This window comes from Aphelocoma coerulescens, chromosome 1 (assembly GCF_041296385.1).
Source record: "Aphelocoma coerulescens isolate FSJ_1873_10779 chromosome 1, UR_Acoe_1.0, whole genome shotgun sequence".
Taxonomy (NCBI): Eukaryota; Metazoa; Chordata; class Aves; order Passeriformes; family Corvidae; genus Aphelocoma; species Aphelocoma coerulescens.
In genome coordinates this window covers 119,626,887-119,653,103 of record NC_091013.1, presented here as the reverse complement: position 1 = coordinate 119,653,103, position 26,217 = coordinate 119,626,887, and the positions used below count along the sequence as shown (strand labels likewise).

General features: G+C 48.2%; 1 protein-coding gene across 2 annotated transcripts; it reads left to right on the top strand.

Annotated features, from left to right (window-relative positions):
- The first annotated feature begins 1,392 nt into the window (after nucleotides 1-1,392).
- Nucleotides 1,393-25,143, top strand: POLD3 (DNA polymerase delta 3, accessory subunit). 2 transcript variants are annotated; one of them, XM_069026960.1, is made up of 12 exons: nucleotides 1,393-1,482; nucleotides 2,449-2,504; nucleotides 3,244-3,346; nucleotides 6,162-6,201; nucleotides 7,672-7,804; nucleotides 10,507-10,762; nucleotides 12,014-12,086; nucleotides 13,887-14,049; nucleotides 15,317-15,429; nucleotides 19,670-19,767; nucleotides 19,840-19,921; nucleotides 23,509-25,143. In XM_069026960.1, the coding sequence occupies exons 1-12, from the start codon at nucleotides 1,423-1,425 to the stop codon at nucleotides 23,712-23,714; spliced, it is 1,383 nt and encodes a 460-aa protein (XP_068883061.1). In that variant the 5' UTR covers nucleotides 1,393-1,422; the 3' UTR covers nucleotides 23,715-25,143. The 2 variants fall into 2 exon arrangements, with proteins under 2 accessions (XP_068883061.1, XP_068883052.1); XM_069026951.1 differs by having other exon boundaries at nucleotides 1,404-1,482; nucleotides 19,673-19,767.
- Nucleotides 25,144-26,217: the final 1,074 nt, after the last annotated feature.

Here is a 26,217-nt window from a genome sequence, read left to right as displayed (position 1 = left end):
TGGCATCACTGCTGCACTCCCCAGCCAGAGGCTCTTCCTTGGGGCTCTGTGCCTGCTGGAGCAAGAGCACAGTTGCTCCTGGGGTCATGCAACCTTGCTCAACCAAACCCCAGATATTTGCTGATAATTGGGTCTTTTTCAGCTTGCCCAGCTCCTTCTGGCACCTGTTTTCAGAGATGCTGGTGCAGACTGAGCAGGGGGATGAAGGGGAGTGGGACCATCTCTCCTCCTAAGGAGCAAGTGAGAGGACAAGAGGAAATGGCCTCAAGTTGTGCCAGGGGAGGTTTAGGTTGGATATTAGGGAAAGTTCCTTCATGGAAAGGGCTCTCCCTGGAGGGATTTAAAGCCGTGTGGATGTGGTACTTGGGGACATGGGCTTAGCGGTGGCCTTGGCAGCGCTGGAGGCAGATTGGACTGGACGCTGTTGGAGGGCTCTCCCCCCGCTGCGGTGGGGGATTCCTCGCCCGCTCCATGGATGCTTTCCGCGGCGCTGTCAGGCACAGCCGTGTCCGTGTGCCGCCGCCGCTGCTGGAGGCGCGCAGGGTCCGCCCGGGCGCTCTGCGGTGTCCCGCTGTCACCTGCCGCCTCGGGCAGGGAACTGCATGCGGAGGGACGATTCCTTCGGAAACGGGCGGCCCGTGCCGGACACGGGCCCGGTGCATTTGCAGGCACTCGAGCTGCCGCTGCTGTTGGGCCGCTCCCAAGCTCTGCGGAGTCGCTGCCCCCTCTCATGACTGGAGCAGGTCTGTTTTGGAATTGCTGCTTCTTGCTGCCAGTTATCAGCTGTTACAGGTTGGTTTTCCCCAAGTCTAAGAAGAAGCATTCTATTCTATTCTATTCTATTCTATTCTATTCTATTCTATTCTATTCTATTCTATTCTATTCTATTCTATTCTATTCTATTTTTATCGAGTCCAGCCGGTGATGGAAGGAAGGGTGGAGAGGTGATCGGTAAGGATCAGGGGAAGGCCCACAGGACAGGTATCCAGGTGGGACCCAGGTACACACCCAACCAGGACGAAGAGGCAGATGAGAAGCCCCACCATGGCCAGTCCCTGTTCCCGTGGGGGCTTCAACACACCAGATTTCTGCTGGGAATACAATCCAGCGGGGAGGAGCGGCTCCGGGAGGTCCCCGGAGCGTGCGGAAAGAGACGTGTTTGACAAAAGCACAGAATTAATTAGGTTGGAGAAGAGCTCTGAGGCCATCGAGTCCAAGCTGTGGCCGATGCCCACGCTGTCCCCCCGCCCGGGGCACCGGGTGCCAGGCCGGCCGCTCCCGCTGCCCGCGCCCGTTCCCCGTTCGCGCGCGTTGCCGCCGCCCCGTGTCCCCGCGCGGCCGCCGTCGGCGGCGGGGCCGTTGCCATGGCGGCGGCGCGCGCGCGGCGCTGGGGCGCGCGGGAAGCTCGGGCCCGGCCCGGCCATGGCGGACGAGCTGTACCTGGAGAACATCGACGAGTTCGTCACCGACCAGAACCGCGTCGTGAGTCCCGCGGCGCCCTTTCCCTTCTCTTCCCCTTCCTTCTCCTCCCTCCTCCTTCCCCCCTTCCTTCTCTGCCCCCTCTTCCTCCTCCTTCCACCCCTTCCTCCTTTCCCACCCTCTTCCTTCCGCTGCCCCCTTTCCTTTCCTCCTCTTTCCTTCTCTTCTCTATTCTTCCCCTTTCTTTCTCTCTCCTTCCCTTTCCTTCTCTCCTCCTTCCTCCTTCATCTTCCCTTTCCTCCTTCTCCCCTCTCTTCCTCCCCTCCCCCTGTTCCTCTTTCTCTCTTCCCCCCTTCCTTAAATGTTTTGAAGGCAGTTCAGAAAGCTGATTTTTTTTCTGCGTGAGTCTGTTCCTTTCAAATTTTATTTTAAAAAATTTATTTGGAAAGAAAATTAAATTAAAATAAAACAAAATAAAATAAAATAAAATGGGTTTTGCCTAGCAAATGGTGCAGCAGAGGCGGTGCATCTTGTCTGACAAAGTGGTTGTGTGAACATGAGCTGCCTGTGGCTTTGTAGCTTATTCCGAGAAAAATCTAGAAAAACAACAATTTAATTGTTGTGTTTTACACAACCTGGGGCTTGGTTTAAAAGGGCAGAGCAGGAGGAGAAACAAGTGTCAGAGATGTACCTGGTCAAAATGATACAGTAAGGCAGGGCAGGGCTGTGATTCCAGCTCTAAGATCCTAATGTTTGGCACGGTGGTGCAGCTGGAGATCCCCGTGTCCCCGGGACAGGAGAGGGGGGCAGAAGTTGCCCAGCACAGCTTTTGGGACAGGTCTCAGGAATTCAGTGTACTCACTGACTCACAGGTGTCCGTGTGCTCTCACTTTTGCCACGGGATTCTTGGAAGGGAGGAGGCTGTCTAAAGAATTCAATTGACCAACAAGGCAAAGATGGGAGATTGATTGAATTGAGAGGCCAAGGTTTTGTTACTGAAGTGGTTTGCTGGGTTTTCCCGTGTTCCAGGTGACGTACAAATGGCTGAGCTACACGCTGGGAGTCCACGTCAACCAGGCCAAACAGTAGGTGTCACTGCATCCCCCAGAGTGCCGTCAATTCCTGTTAATTCCTTGTTAAGTCCTGTTTCCATCAGAGTGGTGAGCATATTGAAATGATTCCTCTGGAAGTACTTAAAAACCCTGCCTGTCTTCTCAGGCACAGTCAGTTGTGTTACTCCGTGTGCCTGACTGTCTGCCAGGCTTGCTGGGCAATGTGTGAAGGATGAGAAGTCAGCTGCAATTCCCCACATTTAGCACTAATCTGTAGCCTAGTCTTATATTTTGAAGAACAAAAATGACTGTAACCTGGTCATAGATCAGTGGTGTGAGTGGGAGCTGGAAGCTTGAGGCTCAGCCCAGTCCTAGTCACGCTCTTCCCTCCTGTTCCTGATGGCCCCACGTGTGGATGTGACTGGGATGGTACATATACACCTGATGATGTACCAAAAAGTCTCCAGTTCCTCTCAGGGGTTTCAGAAATGCCTTTCTGGAGGGGAGACCTTGGAACAAGCTGCCCAGAGGCTGTGAGACCCACTATCAAATGTATTTGCCCTTTGGTTTCTGTAATGGTTGGACTGGGTTCTCCACAGTGGCAGGGGAGGAAGGGTCTCAGGGAGATTAAATGAATCCTGGGGAAAACAACTGTGCTTGTGTGACAAATTTCCGTGTCAGGCTGGCTTTGCTCTTTGTTTGATGTGGGCTCCATGGGAGGGTGGCTGCAGGCTCTTTCCTTCAGTGGTTAACACTGGTTCCTTTTGTGCAGAATGCTCTACGATTACGTGGAGAGGAAACGGAAGGAGAACTCAGGAGCTCAGCTTCACGTCACCTACTTAGTAGCAGGAAACCTCCTCCAGAATGGACACGTTGTGAGTGTTTCACTTCTCAGAGTGAACCCTTTGTTGTGGGGTCTGTTCCACCTTGCTTTGTGATCTTGGGGTCAAAAGCTGGCCTGGCTTTTTCCCACAGTGTGCCAGGGCTTCTGGACAGGTACAAGATAAGGTTCAGTGTCTGTCCCAACGTGCAGACAATGGGCAGGAAAGATCAGTTTGGGAACACAGGGCTGAGTAACGCACCCAGTTTCTTAACTAATTAACTTAGACCCTGTTACCCCTCATCTCAATCCTCTCGCTGCTGTTGGGCAGCAAAGATTACAAAACCTCGTGGAGGGGCCCTTCTGAGATCAACTTATCCACGTCCCAGGATCTGCTGTGGCGTGGAAGTGTCTGACAAGTGTTTGGAGGGAGCCTGGAACTCATGTAGCATGGAGTAATAACAAATAGAACAGCAAATGTACAGTTGAAGTGGTCTTGTTAACTAAACAGGCTTTCTAATCCTGGTAAACAGAATAAATATGTATTTATTAACAGTATTTTATATTTAAAGTGCTTCTGATTATTAAGCAGAGGAATTGCTGCTTAATGCATTTTGCTTGTCAGATTTTCAGGGATGTCAGCTAAAAGTTCAGGCAGATACCCCAGAGGCTGAGAAAATTCAGTGTCTGTTCCCCTTTGCCCACATCAAATTTAAGAGCCAAACACTAAATGCCTTTGACATCCCACTAAGTGTTTTCAAACACACAAATATCTCTTACAATATGATCCAGTCTTCTTGTAGGAATAGTAAATCTCAGGGTGTCCTGGCTTTTAGTTGTAAATTGGAAAAGAACCCAACAAACCTTTTTTTTTGTCCTCCTAAATAATAAATGGGTTCACATGCATGGAATATTGTCTTTCAGTCTCAGATCTGTCTGAAATGGAAGGTAATTATTTACGGCATTAGTTCTGTATGATGGAATGTATGTATTTAAAGTGGCACGAGTAGTGTCCCATTTATAGCCCAAGTTTAACAGGTTTTTCCCTGATTTCTTTGGAAATAACAAGTCTCTTGGCTTCATTAGAACTGGCCAGGGGATTGTCAACCTGTACTATTATATTTGATGTATTTGAAACACCCAGTTGATTTCTGACATAGGAACCAATAATTGTTTTTTAACTTGTCTTAGCAGCTTGTGTATTTTTAAAATAAGATTACAGTATCACTGGTTGGTTTGGGTTGGGAAGGACTTCAAAGCTCATCTCCTTCCAATCCCCTGGCACAGGCAGGGAGCCTTCCACTAGATCTACCAAGGGAAACTCCATGAAGGTGACTTTTTGTGCCCTGTTATTTTTAGTTGGATGCTGGAGCGTGAGTGCCTGCTCAGAAGGGATCGCTGCGCATGCAGGGGTGTGGAGCCACGCCAGGGCTAGGGGTGACCCACAGGAGGCTTCAGGTCCCTGGGCTGGTGGCCTGGGAGGTTGGGAGAGGTGCAGGTCAGCCCTGGCTTGCTGGGAGCCCTGCACTGCTGCCTGCTGGCAGTAGGTGTAGCCGGAATGCTGTGGATCCAGCTGCGCGCTCCTGAAGGGAGAGGGGAGGGAAATCCCTCTCCAGTACTCCTCCTTAAGCACTGCTCCGCTTTCCTTGCTGCTTTCTACAGTGAGGGGCCGAGACTGCCAATCTTTGTTTACCCTCTCACTTGCCTATGTTTTCTTGCCACTTAATTCTTTTGCTGCCTAATCAAAGCAACTTTCTAATCCTGGTAAACAAAAGAAACATGAATTTATGAACAGTATTTTATATTTAAAGTGCTTCCGATTATTAAGCAGAGGAATTGCTGCTTAATGCATTTTGCTTGTCAGATTTTCAGGGATGTCAGCTAAAAGTTCAGGCAGATACCCCAGAGGTTGAGAAAATTCAGTGTCTGTTCCCCTTTGCCTACAGTCAAATTTAAGAGCCAAACACTAAATGCCTCTGACATCCCACTAAGTGTTTTCAAACACACAGATATCTCTTACAATACGATCCAGTCTTCTTGTAGGAATAGTAAATCTCAGGGTGTCCTGGCTTTTAGTTGTAGATTGGAAAAGAACCCAACAAACCTTTTGTTTTTTGTTCTCCTGAGTAATAACCTGGTTCATGTACATGAAATACTGTCTTTCAGTCTCCAGATGTGTCTGAAATGGAAGGTAATTATTTACTGCATTAGTTCTGTATAATGGGATGTATTTAATTAAAGCTGCACAGGCAGTGTCATGTTTATAGCCCAAATTTAACGGGATTTTCTCTGATTTCAGACAGGCCTGTGGTATCTGTTGAACACAGAATTAGTGGTGGGGTTTTTAGTCTGTATTTGGATCCTCCCAGTATTAACCACAGCCTGTTAAATGTCCTGGAGCAGGTATAGACCTCGAAGACTGGCCAGAGAGCACTTTTCCAGAAACACCCATTCCTGGCTTTTAAATTAATGCTAAATTTTTCATGGTGTTTTGCTTCCCTGGTGCTGTGCCTGGGCCACAGATTGCTGTGCTCAAGTGCCCTGGCAGTCCAAGTGTGCAGGGGTGCTGTGGGCTCCTAGGGCAGGTCTCCAGCAGCTGCCTGTCTCCTTTGCTTCTGCTGCACAGTTGTTAAGGCTTTGTTTCATCTGCATCTCACCTCCCAGAGTCAGGAGTGGAGGACAGGGGCTTTCTTTAGGGGACTGGAAAGTGGGATGGCAGAGCTTTAAAAGCTAGTGGCTGATGAGTGTTTAAAGGCACTGCCAGTGTTCTGTGCTATAATAATCATTAGACTTTCTTGCTCAATAACTGAAAATAGCAGCCTTGCATACAACCTCAGATTTTAAGATTGCCATGTGTTTATTTTTTCCAGTGCCACAAGGTTGCAGTAGTGAGGGAGGACAAACTCGAAGGTAAGCAGACCAGGAAAATCGTGCGGCTTTAACTTTTTTCTTTGAAAGAACTGCAAAATGAGCAAAGCTCAGAACTTGCCATCTGCACGTAAATGCCCAGCCAGGCTCTTGGGGTCAGGTGTGTACTTTTTGTACCAGCTGTTTCTCAGAATTTGGAGTATCTGAGCCAGCAGCTTCAACCTTCAGGCTTGTGATTTGAGTCTGATTTTTTTTTTTTTAATTCTGAACATTTTGTCAGTGATTCCTTTCCTCCTCCCTGCCACTGACAGCAGGGAGACAACAATACCCCGGTAGTGTCTCAGAACAATTGTGAGCCTTCAGGCCCCCAGGAATGCTGAAACTGGTAATTCTGGTTATTGGTTCAATGCAATTGCAGCCTTTGCCCTGAGTCCTGGGGGTGCTAAAACATTCTCATGGGACATTTACGTCACTTTTGTGAGTAAAAGGTGAAAAAAACCCCCATTGTAACATTGCTCCATGCACTGTCCATTGTCTCACCATCTTTCCAGCTCTAGTCCTGCTGATGAAATCTTACCCACAGCAATTGAAACACAACTTCAGGCTCTTCATCACTTTCAAATAACATCTTTGGCATTTAAGAGCACACTGTGGCATTTGTGACCTTAAGGATCTGTGCTAATGACCTCACTTTGTTTGAAAGCCTTGCGTTGTTTTCCTCTTGGAAATCTGAAGTGGATTTCTAGCTCAGGCTATTTTCCTCGGGGCAGGAGATTGTCAGGCAGGGCAACTACTCTGTGTGGTGTTTGTTGAGTTATGTGTGCTGCGTAACACTCTGTTTTGCTGTGGAGGAGAGGCTTGCTTATGGTTTTTGTATTGGAAGGCAGGCCAAAGGTATGACTTATATTTGGAAGAGGCTGAGATTTGTGATGGGAGTAGGGCTGCATAGTCTAGGACTGGCCCCAAGAAATGATTGCTGTGTGTATTTTTACGGTGCCTAGAAGCTCAGCCTCAGACCAGGACTCTGTGGAAAGAACAATATAAGCAATGAACAAAGAATTCCTGAAAACCAGCCCTTGTCTCAAGGGGGTTGCAGTCTAAGTAGCATAAAAGAGATACAGTTTTGATTCCAGCAGACTGGTGGGGGTGATACTGCAGTGCTGGACATGGCGCCAGTGACAGAGAGCAGTTCCAGTGGGGCAGAGCAATGACCAGCTGCTTTCTGCCTTAGCTCTAGGTACTCACACAGATATTCTGGATCCCAAACACTGGATGTTTTGAAGGTAAACACAGAGAGATCACTCATAGTTCAGTTGTGCAAGAACCAGGAGTGTGTAGTGGAAAACGTGACAGGCTTGTGGAGTCTGCTACCTTGAATTCTTCATTAGTGAGCGGTGGGGAAAGGTGCGGTTGGACCTTCTCACATTCAAGTTTTGCTGTCGAGTAGTCTGTCAGTCTCTGCATCCTAAAGGGTGTGCTAACAGAGGGCTTTTTTTCCTTCTTTTTTCCCAGCAATGAAGTCTAAGCTGTCCACAATTGCCAGTGTGCACGTGTACAGCATTCAGAAGGCCCTGCTCAAGGACAGCTCCCCCCTCTACAACACTGACTACGACATCGTCAAAACAAACCTGCAGCACTGCAGCAAGTGAGTCCTGTCTCCCTTTTCCTCTGAAGCACTTCCAGACTGGTGTTGCACTTCAGTGCTTACTGGACAGGCCTAGATTTTTAGAAAGCTAGGAAAAGATATCCTCAAAGTGCTGCCAGAGCAGTGCCCAAAGAGCACATTGTGTGATGGTTTCGTAAACTGAGCTCACAGTTGGTTCACTTGGTCCTTACTCCAGCAGGGAGACTGTTCCAGTACCTTGCTTGTCTGATGGCTGGAAACATTTCTCTTTTCCAGGCCACACTTAATCATGACCATTTTAATCCAGTTTGCAGCCACACAGGAAGAGAAAATCGAAACAGGCTGATAAAACCATGAGTGATGTGTTCAGCAAAGCATTAACAGGAGTTTGCTTTCTGTTTTGTGAAACTCTGGGCTCATCCACCTCTCTGAAGATGTCTCGCAGGAGCTCCTTCTCCAGGAGCTGGGCTTTGATCCTTGTGGGTTCATTCCTGCTCAGAATACTCTGTGATCTCTGAGACGTAGGAGAAGCACACAAAACAGCCCAGGCAGCACAAGTGTCCTTCGTGGTGGAACTGGAGCAGAACTGGGAGGGGCTACAGTCTTCAGGAGTCACTGTCTCCCTCCTGAGCAGCGCCTGGCAGCTGGAGCTTTTCATTTGTGTGTTGTTCCCACCATGACAGCTTCAGCTTGAAGTCATGGGGATGCACAGTGCCATGACCAATCTGGTTTAAAGGGGGATGCCTGAAGCTTGTGTCATAGGAGGAGTGTAGAATTTGAAAGGAAAAACGTATTTGTATCCAAAGTGTTGACAAGAGAGTGGCAGAGAAAACAGAAGCTGTGTGTTTGGGGCACGAGTGTCACTGCCCTGGAAGGTGCTGGAAAACCCTGCCTCAGTGGAGCCACGTGCCCTGCATGTGTCTGCAGTTGCCTTCTTCCTCTCTGTCTGCTCTTAGGCACCCCAGCACGGTGACACTTGTGCCTTAGGGATACTTGTATCCTTTGGGATTTAAACATCCAGAAGGTCATCTAGATAATCCCGGTTCTGAAACAGCTATCTGAAGCCTGTGTGTAAATTCAGCTTTGAAGCAGGATTTCCCAAGCAAACTAAGAAAAATTGCAGCTTCTTTGTTTGTGACCTGGCTGAAGTAAATGCAAATTGATCATATTCCCTCTCTCTTGTCAGCTGCATGGATTTGCCTTTGACACTTGGGAAAAGATTCCTGTAGGACCTGCAAAAGCCAGAAGTTTAATTATGTGATGTTTGCAGCAAACAGAACCTCCCTGTCAGTCCAGATATTTCACGGCTCTGGGACAAGGATCTTTGTTCTCTTGGGTGTTTCTATGGGACCTGCTTTGCTGTGAGGACAGGGGGGATGGTAGGATGTACTAATTAATAGCAGTTATCAGGGTGTAATGCCTGTTGCCACTGCCAGCTTTCCAAACAGAAGCAGCTCCTTGTTTGCAGAGCATAGGCCAAGTATTGCCTGTTTTTTCAGTGATTATTTAGTGAATTTTGGGTCAAGCCCATAAAGCTATAGTCACACAGCAGCATCAAGGCAAGCTGACTTGGAATGTGGGAAGTTCAGCTGAGCTCTGCTGCATGGTCAGTGTAACTATTGACAATATTATTTGTGACTTGGAGGGTTGGTGGTGTTTGGAGTAGGAGCACAAGCTGCCCTGACAGCTGCACTAACCATGTTAAAAACAGATTGAAAGTATAAAGGAGAGTGGGATTATTTTTCTTCAATGTCTGTTTTCCTTCCTTTAAAGGTTTGAATGTCAAGAGGTTGCTGCTGCAGCCTGGGAATGCTGTGGAGATGGTGTTGTTTTGCTAATACAGATCCTGATGGGAGTAGAAGTGGACTGTGCACGTGAGCAGCTAATGCTGAGGCACAGAAATGAACTGGCAGAAGGAGGCTGCTTTATTTCTTAGGCAAATAAAAATATGCTGTGTAATTCAGTGGGCTGGGAGGCGTGAGTCTGGGCTCTTTTGTGGCATTTCTGTGGGAAATCTGGAAAGCGTCGCCTGTGATTTGCACAGTGGGGAGCAGAGTTCAGCTATTTTTGGGAACTGCTATTCCTGACTGTCAGTGAATTGTGCTGTAACTGCGAGCACGTCATTTAGTTCTTATATCTCCATATCCCCAAACAATCAAGTTTCAGACCATTATAAGCTGAGCTGCCTTCAGTCTCAGGGATTACATGGAAGTGACTTTGTATAGTTAAATCAGAATGTTACGGATATCTTCTGAGCCATTTCAGTTGTTCAGTTTCAGCTGGGATTTATTTACCTGGCCAAGTGTGGCTACTTGTTGCAGCAGCTGTGGGCTTTGTCAGCATCAGAAAGCTGTGAGTGTTTTAGACCCTCACACACCCATACAACTTCTGCCACAGGCTTTGGAGAGCATAACTCGTTGGGACTAAAATGCAACCCGCTCCCTGTCCAGCCTCGGTGTGGAGAAGGCCCTTTTCCCCCAGGAAAGCTGCACAGCTCGTTTAACATGCAAATGCCGTGGCTCTTGCTGACAGGTTCAGCTGATCTTTTCATCAGAGGTCTCTTGCTCTGTGCCAGCCTTTCTTTCTTGTCCCATGCACAGATGAAATTGCTCCTTTTTCCATAACAGGAGAACGCAGGCCCGGAGCAGCAGCGGCGCTGCAGGAGGGGGGAAGGCGAGGCGACCACGGCCGAGTTCAAGGCTAATGGGATTGTTCTCACACAGGTTCAGTGCCATCCGCTGCGCCGCCGCCGTGCCCAGGACGCCGCCCGACGCTCCCCGAGCACCGGCGTCCGCACAGAGTCCCCAGAGGCAAAGGGACCCCGATGCTGCCAGCGCGGTCAACGGCCACGGGCCCCCGGCTGCCAAGCCGCCCCCGCAGCAGCACAAAGGGATCATGGGCATGTTTGCGGCCAAAGCAGCGGCCAGACCCCAGGACGCACATAAGGAGGCCAAAACAGAGGCCAAGGAGGCCCCGGGTGTAAGTTACCTCAGACCCCCTGGGTTCACGGCGTTAGTGATCCGCTCTCACACCACCTCAGTGACCTCAGCCAGCCCTGCACTGCTCCTCGTGCTAAACCTGCATCCCACTGGGAATGCTCAGTGATGCTTTGAAAGTGTTTGGCTGTGTGCAGTCACTGGGGCAGAAACGCCTCGTGCCACACTCCTGATCTCTCCACAAACGTGTATTTGCCATAACTTCGACATTCCCCAATCGGCCGGATCTCCGGCGGGCGTACAGCAGCATAGCTGCCTCATGGAGACAATTGTTGCATTGTCCCCAGCTATGCCAGTATACACACCAGCTGAGGATCTTGCTCTCTCCATTGTGCTTAAAAGGATTTGTTTTGAGCAATAAGTGAAACTTGAGAAGCCCCGGTCTTAAAAGTATCAAGGTGTTTAAACTTGGTTTGTTAGGGAAGTTTCAGAGCTTGACCTGTGCAAGACTAAATTGTTTATCTTCTGGACTGCTGTTTTTCCAGGATAGGATTATGTTTTCATTTTAATTAGTATAATTGTTTTTAAAGCAATGTGCCCAGAAAAATGGGTGTTAAAATGGTAACAGTCCCTGTGGATGGTTTGGCCTTTTTATAACAGCTGAGTACGTTTCAGTTCCTTTTCCTGATTTTTATAGGGAGTTTAGAACTGGTGAAGTGTGCGTGTTTTGGGAACTTTAGTGTCTGTTTGCCTTTTATTTGCATGAAAATAAGTTGGATTAGGAGGCTGCACTTCCTTAGGTGGTGTGGGGGTGTGTGTGGGGGGTGTGTGATTTCTCACTTTGGTGGCTGCATTGGTGCAATAGAGCAGTGATATTTCTCTGCTAACAGCCTACGTGCCAGAGGAGCTGGATAAAGCCTTCCTGGTTTGGCCAATCCCTGTTCTTTCCTCTGTGGGCCGCTGTGAATTGAGGCACTGATGGCTTGCAAAAGGAACAGTTCTCTCCTGGGAGCTGACCCAAGTCCCAAGCACTTATTTCAGTAACAATCAGGCATCAGATGGGAGTGTGCCCCAAGCCAGATCTGAAGGCCTGGCCAAAGAGTCCTTAGTAACTTACTGTGGCCCCTTTGATGCACGTAGTGTCTAGTGAGTATCTTCAGGTTCTCCAAAACAGCTGCTAAAATCTAAGGCAGTGGGAACAAATGATATCTATTATTTTGCTTGTCCAGAAGCAGTGCTGTGCATCTTGAGGACTGGGAACAATTCCTGTGGTTATTCCTCTCTTTGCTTCCAGGTGTCTGCAGCAAGCAGCAAACCACCAACAAAGAACAACATCATGAACAACTTCTTTGGAAAAGCTGCTATGAGTAAGTGCTTTTCTGTTTTCTGAGGCCATCATGGTCAGGAGCTTGTAGTTGAAAAAAAAACTAAACCAGAAAACCCTCAAACCTGAGGGTTATTTGAAGTCTCTTTTTTTTTTTTAATTATATTTTATTTAAGCTGGGTAGGAATTAAAAAATATTCAGTGGAATCAAGTGTTATGTAGTGGAGCCATGATGGGAGGCATACAGAAAGGAACAGAGCTCTTCCTCCCCACCCTACCAAACTCATTGGATTTTTTTTATATCCCTTCTTTCCTAATAGTTTTCCATACTGCTCTTTTGCACTTGAAGGGGTTAATGTTTTTGCACACAGCTCTTAAGGCAAAAATTAAGAGTTTTCAGTGGAATTTTTCAGACAAAAAGCTTGCTGGAGGGAGATCAATTAAAATGACATATTTGAGCAGACTAACCCAGGAAGGATTTTTAGTGCAGAAGAAATCTGATTTAAAGTGAGTTCTCCTGGCTGGAAGATCAGCTATTGGTGAGATGTGTGCCAAAACCTGTTTTGCAGGGCAAGTTAATGGTGCTTGCTTTTCATCACACAGCACTGGGGAGCCCATCGTTACCTTTAGGGTTAATTTCTTTCCTGAAAACTGAAGGACTAATAAATGGAGAATAAAAATGAGGGGTGGCCTTTCTGTTTGAGCAGAGGTTTGGACTAGGTGGCCTCTTCAAGTCCCTTCTGAATTATTCAAGTCTAAAGAAAATATGCTGAAGCTTTTAAGTAGATATTGGAAAAGGACTGTGGGACCTTCTTCAAAGATTCCCTCATAACAGTGAGTACAAGAGGCTTCAAAGAGGAATTTTGGGAGAGAGTAAACAGCAAAGTTCACTTTCTAACAGACATCTGTCCGAGTTTGCAGGGGACAGTTCCAGCACAGAACACACAAGGCACAGCCCTGCTGGGACTCTTTGCGTCCCTGTTTTGGTGAGACTGAGGGAGCTGAGGACACTCTCAGCCTAAGGACAGTCACTACAATTAACTGCAGTAAATTCTGAAGGTCTGAGAAGAGCCCTAGACCAAAGTTCATGTGCTGAAAACCCAAACTGGCATGGTAAAGGTGACCCAGTGGTGATGGGGAAGGCTTTGTGGATGCATTTCCACCATTCCCAAAGGGGTTCTCTTCTCTGCCGAGTCCTGTCAGGGAGCACATCGAGGAAACTTGTGAGGTGGCTGCGGAGAAGGAGCAAACTGAGCAGAACTGGAAATGATTATGTGTATGGAAGAGAGGGTGGGATTCCAGGAGTAAGATTTATTCCCTACATGCACGTCTCTCCTGGCTTCAAAGGTTCCACCATTGCCAGAAAGTCCTGAGTTAACAGCAGTGGGGTCCTTGGGCTTTCTGCTGTTGATCATAACTAAGAGAGCTGTCGTTCCAGTGGTGTTTGCGCTTGCCCAAGGAAGCAGCCAGCCTGTTTTTCCAGCACTCCCAGAAAGGCATTGGCACAACGTCGTGGCCCTCCCAGCAGCCTCTGACCCCACTGATGATCTCCTGCCACTGCCTCCCAGTCCTCTTCCACAAAGCTTAACTGCTGCAGTACATGTGGCTTGACATCAGGAATAGCAGAACCATGGAAAATCACCTAGAAATTTAAGCATACCCTTCTTTTTCCCATGTCTGATACAGCTTGGCCAATCTAGATCCCTAATGCAGTCCAGATCCCTAAATCCAGGATGGGTAGTGTTGTCTGTATTCTTGGTGCACAGAGCTGGCCAGCTGCTTTGTAAGTTGTCATTCAAACTGAATGCCTGGTGTTTGTTCTTTTTGAATGGTGTATTTGCAGATAAACTCAAAGTCAGCTCGGTGCCTGAGCAGCCAAAGGAGGAGAAGGAAGTGGTGAAGCCTTCAGTTGCTGTAGCAGAACCAGAGTCATCTCCTAATACTGTAGCAGAGAAACCTGAGAAGAAAACAGAGTCTGCTAGAATTCAACAAAAGGACAAGAAGAGGTGGGTCGTGCCTTTCAGGGTCCCTGTGAACCTGCTTGTGGACGGCCTGCATGGAGCTGGCTGGTCATTCAGTGCTGGCTCACCTCCTGTTTCCATCTACTCAATTGTGTTAAACCTGACTAAAATTATCTCAGGAGTTTTTCCTGGTGTTTCTTTTCCATTTACTGCTGTAGGTGCCTCAGGGCCATTGGTGCCATTGCATATGGGAAGGGACACGGCCCAGGTTGTCTTCAGTGGGAAGGGATGGCTTTCCATGAGACAACCTCCCACTGTGAGCAGCTGTAGGAGAGACCCTGCAGGCAGCGTGGGGAGGGCTGGCAGGAGCACCTGTCCTGCAGGGAAGGTGGGATATTCCCAGGCCTGTATGTACACAGCTTGCAGCACAAAGTTGTGCTTGTTGATCTCCGTAGCTCATGTACAGCTGCTTTCAATGCCACTGGTTTACCTTGGGCTGAGGCTGCAAGTTAATTTTAAATTCAGCCCTTTGTGTTTAATCCAACCCAAACTGACAGAGACAAAGAATCACTACAGTCTGATGGCTCTCTGGTGGCCTATGAGTAATTAATTGGTGGTCTCAATCCATTTCTAACTGAATAGGTAAGCACACCACCCAGCCCACCATCGCAGTTAGACTAACTGCTCGTCTTATTGATAGTCTTGTCCAAGAAGCCAAGGGCCTGGAGGTGTTGGCAGCATGGAGTTGGGAAGGCCACTTGGGCTGTCCCAGCTCTTTGAGGATACGTGGGCCTTTAGCCTCCAGGCTTGTTCGTCTGACACGTCTTGCCAGCATTAAAAAGAAAGAAGCTATTTTATTTTTCCAGTAGTCTTTAAAAATGGCTCCAGGATTCTGAGACACTACCTCATAGTCAGTCAGTGGCAAGCAGTCTGTCAAAAGAGCTTCTGAGTGATGCTTTTGGGGACACTGGGAGCCTGAGCTAAAGAGACAAGATCAGAAATACGCTCTTGCCAGGCTGCTGTGGCCAGGCGAGGTGAGGTACTGGGCTGAACTGCAGAGGGGCTAAAGAAATCCTCCTTGTTTTGGAGAGCTGGATGTGGGTAAGGATGAGAGGCCTGGAAATGCTCGTGTGCCTGTGCCTGGTTGTGCAGTGAGTGTACAGTTCGGAGCACGGGATGCTCATGTTTTCAAGAGGCATTTGATTTCCTTGCATCAGGAATGTGCTCATCCAAACACACATGATGCTTTCATGCACACATGAGAGATAATGGGTGTTCATTCCCTTTTTTTCCCCTTTACTTTTTGTGGCAGTAAAACGAAGAGAACAGATAGGTCGGATGATGAGGAAGAAGGAGATCCCGAAAATGTGAAGAAAAAGAGGAAGCGAATCAAACAACTTCAGTCTGACAGCAGTGACGAGGAAGGTAAAAAGATCTGTAAACAATCAGGCATTGAGGTCAGGGGTCTGATTTCCAAAATGTTACTCTCCAAATCTGTTGGTCAATGATTGAGGGAATAGTTTAAAGGACTAAAGACCGTGGAAATGGCTGTAGCTTGAGCTCTCTGTTTATGTTTGTGCTGCAAGCGCTTGGGCATAGAGTTGAGATGTCTCAGCGATTCAGTCTTTGTTTTAGCTTAGCTCAGACCTGGCTGTCTCCTCACCAAGTGTGCTGCCAGTGCCACTGACGTGTGGGAAGGATGTTCCCAAATCTCTTGTGAAAGATAGCGCGCCTTCCAGAACCGTAGGGCTGGTCAGAACCAGTTCGTGTGGGGAGGAAACACTCACAAGGGACCTCCCTCTCCTCACGGGGTCATTTTTAGTATCTTTATTCTGTCTGTTTATAGAAAAGGTTTGGAAGACAGTGTTGGAGGCAAGACTTCCAAAAAGAAAAGAGATAATAAGGAAGCTGGAGGCGAAGCGGTTGAGCCGTATCCGCTGCGACTCTGCGTCTCCTCAGTGGCTGTGACAGGAGTGGGGTGCCCAGAACATTGCAAGATTTGGGCTTCTAATGAGGAACAGCAGGGCTGGATTCCAAAGAATTTGGATAATTGAGGTGACAAATGCCGTTCAATATAGATAACTGGAAAATAAGTTGGAATTGAGCTTGGGAGTATTTTCTAAATGGAACAGTCATCCAACACGCTGCTCAGGAAAAGAACGTGGGGATCATTACGGACAAGTAATTGAAACCACCGGTTTGGTGTAGAGCTCCAGTAAAAGAAGGTGAAACAGCAAATGGGGGGTACTGGTGAGGAGGTGGAGTCCCTCAGGAGAGCTGATTTCTCATTTAGTGTGGCTGGCACGTGGGCAACAACCAGGACATCAGGAAAATCTGCAGTGCCAGGGAGAGAGGTGGTCGCTGTTGGTATCTTTGCAGTATTAGGCCTGTTTTCATAGTTTCCCTTCTGCCCACATAATTTCAAGTGGTCCTTGTCATCAAGTATGTATCACTTCTTAGGCTCTTCCTCAGGATGATAAATCTCTCAGGAAGCTATTCTTCGTGATCAGCCTTAATTCTGTCACATTCCTGTGTGAAGCTCCTTCTTTGGCTATAATATATACCTATATAGAGATGATCACATTCTTTGGTATTTATTTCTTTAAATGTTTGTCTTTCCATTTCCTCATCACTCCCCTACTGACAAGCCAAGTTGTTTAGCTCTGAGGAGGGAATTTTGAAATCAGCCCGTCCTTGCTGGGCTGGAATCTCTCAGCTTATCCACATCCTGTGAGTGAGGTCTGGCAAGAGTTTGGAATATTAGAACTCTCTGGTCTCCTATGGGATACCTGTGTGACCTTAGCATGTGTTGACCAATTAATGCTTTTGAATGGGATGCCTTCTGGTTTCATTTATTCCAAGGTTTATATTTTCTCTAGTGACCAGGGATAGAGCCTGAAGGAACGGCTGGACCTGTGTCAGGACAGGTTTAGGTTGGATATTAGGGAAAAGTTCTTCCCCTAGAGGGTGGTCAGGCACTGGAGAGGATTTTTGTCACTGCTGTTGCTGCTCCATCATCGGAACCCACTTTGTTCTTTATTTCTTTGTGTTGTGCATTAGAATTGTAAATTTATGCAAATTACAGCATATGTATAGAAATTTGGATATCACTCAGTTTGCCCTTTCCAAAGGAAAAATGAGAATTGAGAGAACTCATCCCTTTGGTCCTGCTGCTTGCCCTTCTAAATCCAGCCAGATGAAAGAAGATAGATTTGAATTGTTTGGAATATTTCTGATGAGTCCAAACTGGTAATATTATATTCTGTATTCAAGTAGAAGACTGTGAGTTGGATGAAACAAATAATTTAAAAAAATAATAAGATATACAGCAGCTGGACTTCAAGAGCATTTATCCTTGGAAAGGTGCAAACAGGTTTCTCCAGAGAGCAGGGGCAACTTGAATCAACAGCATCAGTGAGCAAAATGGGGCCTGGAGTGACAGGCACACTTAGCAAGGTTTTGTGGGTGCGAAGCTCAGTCTGCATGGCTGATGTGAAGCGCTGTATGGACACTTGTGTGTCAGGCAGGTCTTCTGCCTAGTTCTATATTAGTCTGCTCTTGATGTACTAAAAGTAGCCCAAATAAGCTCTCCTTACACCAGCATCAGCACATTGTACCACGCTGAAAATACAGAGAGGGCATAAGGCACAATCCTCTCCATTTAAATGATTTTTCATTAAAAAGTTATATTGGTATGAGGGTTCCTTAGTCACTGCGGGTTGTTTTGCTTCCAGTGCCAGAATAAACTCCACAAATGCGCCCACAGAGGACAGGAGGTTTGGCAGCTTCAGCTGTACCAACACAGGCAGCGTTTCGCAGTGTTGACAAGTGTTTTACAGCCACTTCGGAGGGTGATTTCAGTGGCACTGTGACCTACAAACTCCATGGGTTTTGGAGAGCCACAGCAGAAGCACTAAAGCTTCTCACAGTTTTTCCAGGCAGGGTCAGAGCAAACCAAACAAAGCCAGGATTTACATCTTTGGTCCATCCAGTTGCCCAACTTGTATCCATTTCATGCAGCTGTTGCTGTTGAGCAAACTGTGGGCAGCAGCTAGTGGTTGACTCAGGAGTTATCACATGTCAGAGGGCTGTGTTGGCTAGAAGAGGACAATAAAGTAATAAAGAGCTTGATAGTAGTCCTAAACACTCTGATGTGGGGAGAAGGTGCCTTCTGCCTGCCAAGAGCGGGGGAAATTGTTTGAAGGACGTTAAAAATGCCCAAATTTCCCCCAAGGAATCTAGTGGAGCTGGCACGCTGACAATGCCTTCAGCAGCCTCTGTTGAGCATGGCAGAGGCTTTTCACCAGGCTGGTTTTCAACCCTCTTAGCCTGTCCTTTCCTAAAGATATTTCAAAAGGCTGAGGCCAGGCTGGGCAGTGGTGATGCAGGTTTGGTGCCAGGCAGGCCAGTGTGTGGAGGCCTCCACTGCTGCGAGGCTGGGATAAATACGGGGAGTTCTGACCCCCCTCAGCCCCTCGCCACCCAGCGCTTCCACCTCGGAGCAGAGCCTTCGTTTGGCCCTGTCCTCGCAGCGCTGCCAGCCCGGCCCTCTGGAGCAGGGTGAAACCCGAGTCACGTTACCCCGCTCTGTTTGCATTCCCGTGCCTCGCTTACTGCAGTGGTTGGGAGGCCGAGTCCTTGCTGAGGAATGTCATTTATTATTGGGCCTTGGCAGCCGAGCACCGTTTCAACTCGAGCCCTTCGTAACCTCCGAAGGTCAGCTGGCCGCGTGCCTGGCAGAGCCGTAGCTGCTCACACTGACCTAATCCCTCGGGACAGCTCCAGATCCCGACTCGGCGCTCGGGCGGGATGAGTGAGGGCGGTGCTGCAGCCAGCAGGGCTGCGAGCAGGAGCCAGGCAGGCACTCACCGTCCGCTCCAGCCACATCCTGGTTGGGATGAAGCAATAGGTCACAGGAGGAGTTTGTTCCCCCACTTGCCAGCTCTCCCCCGCATCTGAGGGCTTGTGTGGCAGCGTTTCTCCCTTGGATCTCATGGAGCTCTGTCGCCCTGCCAGCACCACGAGAGGGTGACCCTGCCTTGCTTGTTGGTCTGAAGCCCTGCTTGTCTCACTTTGACGTTGCTGGTGGAGGCTCCAGAGCTCGCTTTGCTCCATACAAATGTGTGAAGGTGTCCTGGCCTGGTTCGATCAATCTTGGCATTGAACGGAGCCCGGTGTCCCTGTCCTTGAACCCAGAGGAGAGCAAGGAGATGAAACAATGAGAGAATCAGCTTCGTTTTTCGCAGTGGTTTGTTTTGTTGGGGGTTTGTTGGTTTTTTTTTTTTCAAATAAAAGCTTGATATGTCCCTTAACAATCTTTTAGGATGTATGGCAGTATACTGCACTTGATTCTTGGGTTAAGCTAATAGCATGAATTGTTTGGGATGTGTAGCACCACCAGTGAGGCAGCAACTGTTTTACCACACCCCACCTCTTTTAATTTCTAAACAAATGACAGTCATTCTTTTTAATAAGTAAGTGAAATGTGTAGCTGAAACATGCCAGTTCCTGTGCCTGTTTTTAAAGTTTCCCTTGCTGGAACTGATTTTTTTGGCTTACCAAAAATCCCCAGCATACTTCTCCCATCCTATCCTGCTCTCCTTCCTTTGGGAATTGCAGCGTGTAGCATTAGACCCACGTGCTATCAAGGTGTTCCTCTTCTTAGCAGATGTCCCGCCATCTCCCACGCCCGAGGAAGAGACAGCTCCATCTCCACCACCTGCACCTCCTCTGAAAACTGAACTGGAGCCTGCATCCACAGAGGTGAGAGCAGATTAGAGTGATAACTGCCAGAAATTGACTCTTGGTTTCTCACAATGCTGCAATGTCCTCCAGGGCTCAGCTGGAGGGAGGAAGAGGAAGCGGAAGCGTGTGCTGAAATCCAAGATGTTTATTGATGAAGAGGAAGGCTGCATGGGTAAGACTAGCTGTGCCTTACACTCACTGGAGCTCACTTTATGGACCATTTTAACAGGCCAGCCTCTCCCAGGCTTAGAAAGAGGTTCAAAAAATCACTTTGTCATCCCACTTGGAACTCCTGCTCCCAGATTGAGGTAACTGCCCCTCTGGTGAAGGCCTGGGTAGGGAGTCAGAGCTGTACCTGAAGCCTTCCCCTTTTTTGATTATTCACATCTTTTCCTTCAGTTCTTTTCCCTTTCCTCCTGCCAGCATGAGTACCACCTTCATTTACTCGCCTCTGCAAAGCTGCAAGCTTTTAGTGATGGTACAGAAGGAGGTTTAGGGTTTGGGATAAATTCTGGCTGAGATAACTTTGTTGGGTTTTTTTTCCTTTGAGGATAAATCCAGAGCTGTGCAGAAGAACTTGATTATATGTTAGAGAAACTTTCAGTATCCCAGATAAACAGGGAATAAGTTGGGGCTTAAATACTTCATAGGGTTTCTGTTTCTGATAAGGGTGGCTCTGCTTTCAGAAGGGAAGGGAGTCCCTATGGAAGCCCTGAGAGCCAGAGGCTTTGAATTCCAGCCTGACTGGACTCTGCTTCCTCCTGTGACCTGGAGAAAGCTGTGTAACACCACTGTATTTGTTTCCTCCATGTCCTGACATAGAAGTTGAGCTGCAAACGTTCAGAATATGTTCGTTTGGGTTTTGTTGGATTTTGGGGGTATTTTTAGAGCTTTTAAACAGTGAAGAGCGTGGAATGTGTTCTTTGTAAAGCTGTTGTCAGCTCGATTGTATGGGATGCTTTCATTCCCCAGCCTGAGGGGCTGAGGGGATGTCAGTGGAGCTGAGCCAGTGCTGGGGAGGGTGTGGTGCTGTTCTGCAGGTCTGTTGTGGTGCTGAGCATGGAGAGACTCGGGCACTCCTGGCCCAGCTGCGGAGCTGCCTGGCCTGGACTCAGCCTGTGTCTGTTGGCACCTGTCTGCAGAGCTGCATCTTCTGCTTCCCATTAACTTGGTGTGTCTCCTTTAAAGAAACACAAAGCTGTAGCACTCAGCAGCTGGCTGCACTGGGGACTGAGATCCCAAGTACTGGATTCGTGTCCAAGAATTGGACTTGCACAAAGTTATCGCCACCTTTGGCCCATTCCGTTATGGGGTGTTGTGCTCTCCCATCCCAGACAGAGCCATTAAAACACTTGGAAGGAAAAGGGAACAAAGTAGCATTAGATGGGGAGTTGAGTTGTACAAACTCTGCATCCCGAGCACAGGAATGACTCTTCCAGGTTCAGTGTCCAGCAAATAGTGCTCTTCTCCCTCTGTTCAGCCTCTCTAGCGAGACCAGGGTTGGGAATATTGCCTTTCTTTCTCTGCTTTTCACCCCCACAGGGTTTCATAGTCCCTTGGAAAATCCAGACTCATGGTTTTACAGTTCATATCCGTTTTATGAAAAGGGATTGCAAGCCCCTGCTGTCCCCTTGGGAGATAGATCCTGTGGGATGAAGAGAGGGATGGAGCTGGGGTACTGAGGAACTGGGTAGGGAGGAGATGCTGCTTTCTCTACTAAAAACCCTCCAGCCTGTTGTGCAGAACTTCCTGTCTGGTTATTGTCCAGTTCCTCTCCTCCCTTTCATTCCCCACCCTTTCCATGCACAAGCCTAATAATTCAAAGGCTAAATAACTTACAAATCTCCCAGGCTAATGTAAATTTTAGTTATTCTTTGAAATATAGGGGGTTTTCCCCCTCGCAATGCTGTCTTTTTTTGTTTCAAACCAAGGCTAGGTTTTAAGAGATGTTAAATCCTAACATTAGAATGAGGCTGTACTTTATCTTTCTCCACAATTTTAAGTGATGGTTTTCACAATAGCTGCAATAGCAAGGAATTGGTGTCAAAAAGCAGAAGTAATTTAGGGATTAGCCCTGAGGGAAATTGAGCAATTAAAGTGTGTGTGGAGTGAAGCACAAGACACATTCCTAGGCATCAACAGGCCTCCATGGATTGAGTGCCTGCTCTCAGTCTCTAGTAAAGGGGAGTTACTGAGGTTTAAGCTTGTGTGATTCTACCTTGCACCTCCTAAAGCTTGAAAGGACACACATGGGCTTGGAGATGGGAATATCGACGTGCATTGGAGGAAAATCTGTGTTACAGCATTTCAGAGCTCCCATCGTTTGAGCCACTGGGATTTAGGGGGTCTGGCTGTGAGTGTGGCATCAGTAACTGTGTCTGTGTACCCAGAGCTGGTGCAAATACAGAATTGTTAAGTTCAGCTGAGATTGCAGCCAAAGGCAGTTGATCTAAGCTGTGTTACTGCAATTGGAGGGGGTTAACTGCACGCTTCAGGAGTTCCCAGCAATTCCTGACAGGGCTGACAACAGGGTACGGTTTTTAAGCTCACCCAGTGGACTGTGGAAGCTGCTCCCTGAAAAGCCTCTTGCCTCTGAAGGGAGATTGCTGGGTTTGCAGTCCCTGTTTGAGGTTCTGCTAGTGCTGCCCAGGAGGATTTCATAGCATTCCTCTTCCCGGTCTCTGGTTACGTAGGAAACCTTATTTAATTTGATGCATTAATACAAGTGGAAGCCAGTTTCCCAGAAGAAGGGAAGTTAAGACATCTGTTTAAAAGAATACAGTTGCTAAAGAAAAATGGCTTACTAGAAGAATCCCAGAGCACTGCTGGGAAAGCTGATATAACAACATTTACTGGGATCTGACGGTGGCTTTCATCAGCAGAGCTGACTCCAGTTTAATTTCCGTGAGCGTTGTTTTATATCCCTGGGCTTTCCATCGCCGGACACTGACAGCAGTGAGCTGGCAATCCCCTTCAGGCACAGTCCCTGATTGCAGACACGGCCTTGGGTTGGTTTTTTATAAAGGATTTCTTTATATTTGCCCTGTTTGGCCACCTCTGTGGAAAGAAGCTGCCCCAAAGGTTTTGTGCTCCTTGAGATGGGCGACGTCTGCTTGGCTCTTCCCTGGCTGTCCAGTGTGCTGGTGAGAGCAGCACGGGGCTGTCTCTAGGTTGTCTTGCCTGGATTTCTGGACTGTCTGATTGCTTTGACCCCTGTAGAAATTGGACCAAGTCAGAATGATGGGGTGTAGCCATAAAGTAGATGTTCCATTGTCTAATGCTGAACTACCGATTCTGATCTTCAGATTCATCACTTGCTGATGGCTGCTTGTCAGCCCTGCCATATGAATTAGAATCTCAGGATCATTGAGGTTGGAACAGCTCTCTAAGGTCATTGGCTCTGGCTGTTCCCCCAGCCCTGCCAAGGCCACCACTAACCCCTGTCCCCAAGTGCCACATCCACACAGCTTTAAATCCCTCCAGGGATGGGGACTCCACCACTGCCGCAGGCAGCTATGCCAGGGCTGGACAGCCCTTTTGGGGAAGGAATTCTCCCTCAAAGCCAACCTGAACCTCCCCTGGCACAACTTGAGGCCATTTCCTACTGCTTAACCTTGAGCAATGGACTTAATTCCTGTGTCTGACATATGCTCCTTGAATCTAAAATGTTCCTTTCCAGGAGTGCGGTGGGGAGATCTTTGGTATAAAGATGGCTTAACCATCATCATCCTCTGTTCCCTTCCCTCTCCTTTCCACCAGTGACTGAGAAGGTTTACGAGAGCGAATCCTGCACGGACAGCGAGGATGAATTCCCCAAGCCCAAGGCACCAGCTCCACACAAACAGCCTGCGCTGCCCACAAAGAGAGAACCAAAGGAAGAAAGGAAGAACCTGAAGAAAGGGGCAGCTCCTGCCAACAGAGCCAACAAACAGGTCTCCATCATGGGCTTTTTCCAGAAGAAATGAACTGGGTCTTTCTCCCGGTCCTCTTGGCAGCTTGGGAGTGTTGCTCCCTTTTTTTTTTGTGTGGCTCTCTGCAAGCTGCTACTGCTTGTGGAGGCCACCATGCTACCCCTGGTTACACAAGGTGTCCTGCTTACTGTGTAAGGAAGCCCTCTGGACTAGATTTTGTATCAGAGAGAAGTTCTTATTTGTTACTGCCACAATTTCAGTCATCTTCACTAAGCAGTGTGGAACTGCCAGCTAGAAGCAACATCTAGAGGAACTCCTGAAAGGCTGTTAAATCTGTTCACATGAAATTGTAGTTTTTTAATCACCTCTTTGGTGCTAAGTTAGGAGAGGAGCTGTGGCGTTTCCCTCCCCTCTTTGTACACCCTCAGCTCTCCAGGTTGATCCAAACGTTCGCGTTGGGTAGAAGCCGTAACGTAGCAGGTCTTCAGGCACAGACAGAAATACTGAACATCTGCTGCAGCTTTAACTGAATGAAATGTACTTCATTTTCCCCCTAAGACTGGTAAATAGTTTTTGCTCTGCCTTTCATAATCTTTTTTTGGACAAAGCAGTGCATATAAAATTCTCTTACTCTTTTCTTCCTTGAACGTATCCTCTGTAACTTGCTCAGATGCCTAATTATAGTCTGGGACACTGTTGGTGTTCTGTCTTCACAAAAACATCCTTGAGGCTTCCCACCCAATTGGCTCCAGAGGAATTGGGGGAAGGCTTTGCTGTTCTTGGGAAAGCACTGGATCTTTGACCTTGGAGGCCAGTGAGTCAGAGGGAAGGGTGATGAGAGGGCACTGCTGATAGCACCAGGCAGGTACCAGGGGAACAGTCGTGCGCTGCATTGCGGGGTTGGTAGGTTTGGGGTTGCCTGAAGGGTTTTTTTACAGGCGTAAACCAGACAAGAGAAGAGCTTCTCCTTGGACATCTTGTCATCTGCCTGCTGAAGGAAGTGTGTCACGGCACATGGTCCTGGGGAACTTGTTAGGGGAGAGGAATAAAGCACAGCAGTCCTGTTAACCAGAAAGGAGCTCTTGGTCTGGGCCTCCTGCTCGGCTGGTGCTGAGGCTGATAGAGAGATGTAAAAGATTTTCCAGAGGGGCTGATACCGAGTGCTTCTGCAGCTTGGGCTGGTGAGTGCTCCCACACAGGGGCTGGTGTCACCAGTGGTTGGCTGAGAGGAGCTGCTGCACACCAGCAGCATGGCTGGGTGTGTGCCTGTGCTGTGGCCTGGGAAGAGAATGAACAACCTTGTTCTGGTTAAATGAAGAAAATTTAACTGTTGAGAGAAAAACCCACCCTGCTGTAGTGGTTTTGTTGTTCTTGGTAGAGTTGAGGGGGTATTTTTAAAGGTAACGATAAGTAACAAATCCCATTAAACACAGATTTTTTTTTTTCATTTGCCCTTATTCATTAAATAATGTGTCAAATCCCAGTTTCCAAGGGTTGTTGTGATATTTGACTGCGTGGAAGTCAAAGACATTTCCCTGGTGAAGTGGGTAAAAATTTCTTCCATCAAAACCAGGGCTGGAAGCTTTCAACTGAGTGTTTTAGGGCATCTGAAACCTCAAAATACCAGGATTTGTATTGAATTTGGACCCCTGGAGTGTCATTCCTGTGGCAGAGGGACAGGACGGGGTGTCCTGGTACTCGTGCTCCTCACCTCTGCCGTGGTCTCGCTGGAGCTCCCGGCTCCACCCCGACTCCTGTAACCAGATCGACGTCATACATCACTTCCTCAGGAAAATGACTTAATGTCTGCAGGAGCAGGACCCGGGAGAACTTCAGACTTCCAAAAATCATGATCTCATACTCCCCACTCCCGCACTCCATGGGCTGCCAGCCCCAGGGGGGCTTCAGGTCCCTGGATGCCCCTTGGCCGAGGCTGGAGTGTCCCCAGGTGATGCCTGGGAGCAAGGAATTGGGGCTGGATAGAGGGAGAAGGCTCCCTTGTGGGTGGGGGTCGCTCGTTTGGCACCCAGGGGCTGGAGGGCGGCAAAATGTCTGGGAGCCAGGCTGTAGCTCTTGGAACGTGGAGCATATCTCCCACCTCGGGACACGCTGGTGGGGCTCAGGGTCCAAAGCCTGCTCCTGGAGATGCAGAAGTCTTTGTACCTGTGCATGTGTCATTTTTAGCTGGAGATCCAAATCCCAGAGGGATCTCCTTTCCTCCTTGCCCTGTATCTCCCTTCCCACCACATTTACACCCTTGCAAGAGCCTCAGAAGAGGCAGTGGGAGAGGATATTGGTTCATTTAATGAAGTGCAGTTTATGGTGTTTCTCTCCTCCCTGACAGCCTCATTTCAGGCAGAGGAGTCTTCATCCTTGTTTTCCAGGTGCACTGAGGAGTTGCACTGTCAGACGCTCCCCGTGTTGCTGCACGGGGCTCTGGTTGGACAAGGTGCTTCTTTCTGAACCAGCGGCCCCTGGGGAGGGGCTGGAAGTGCTGCTCCGAGGTATGCAAAAGCCCCATCCCTTGTTCGGGAGACAGCGGAGCTGATTTATGACC

What these genes read in the sequence shown, in the direction of transcription:
- POLD3 (XM_069026960.1), top strand. Translation starts at nt 1,423, where the DNA reads ATGGCGGACGAGCTGTACCTGGAGAACATCGACGAGTTCGTCACCGAC. An exon ending in AGGCCAAGGAGGCCCCGGGT is followed by an intron (nt 10,763 to 12,013) that starts GTAAGTTACCTC and finishes CTTTGCTTCCAG; the next exon opens with GTGTCTGCAGCAAGCAGCAA. An exon ending in CTTTGGAAAAGCTGCTATGA is followed by an intron (nt 12,087 to 13,886) that starts GTAAGTGCTTTT and finishes GTGTATTTGCAG; the next exon opens with ATAAACTCAAAGTCAGCTCG.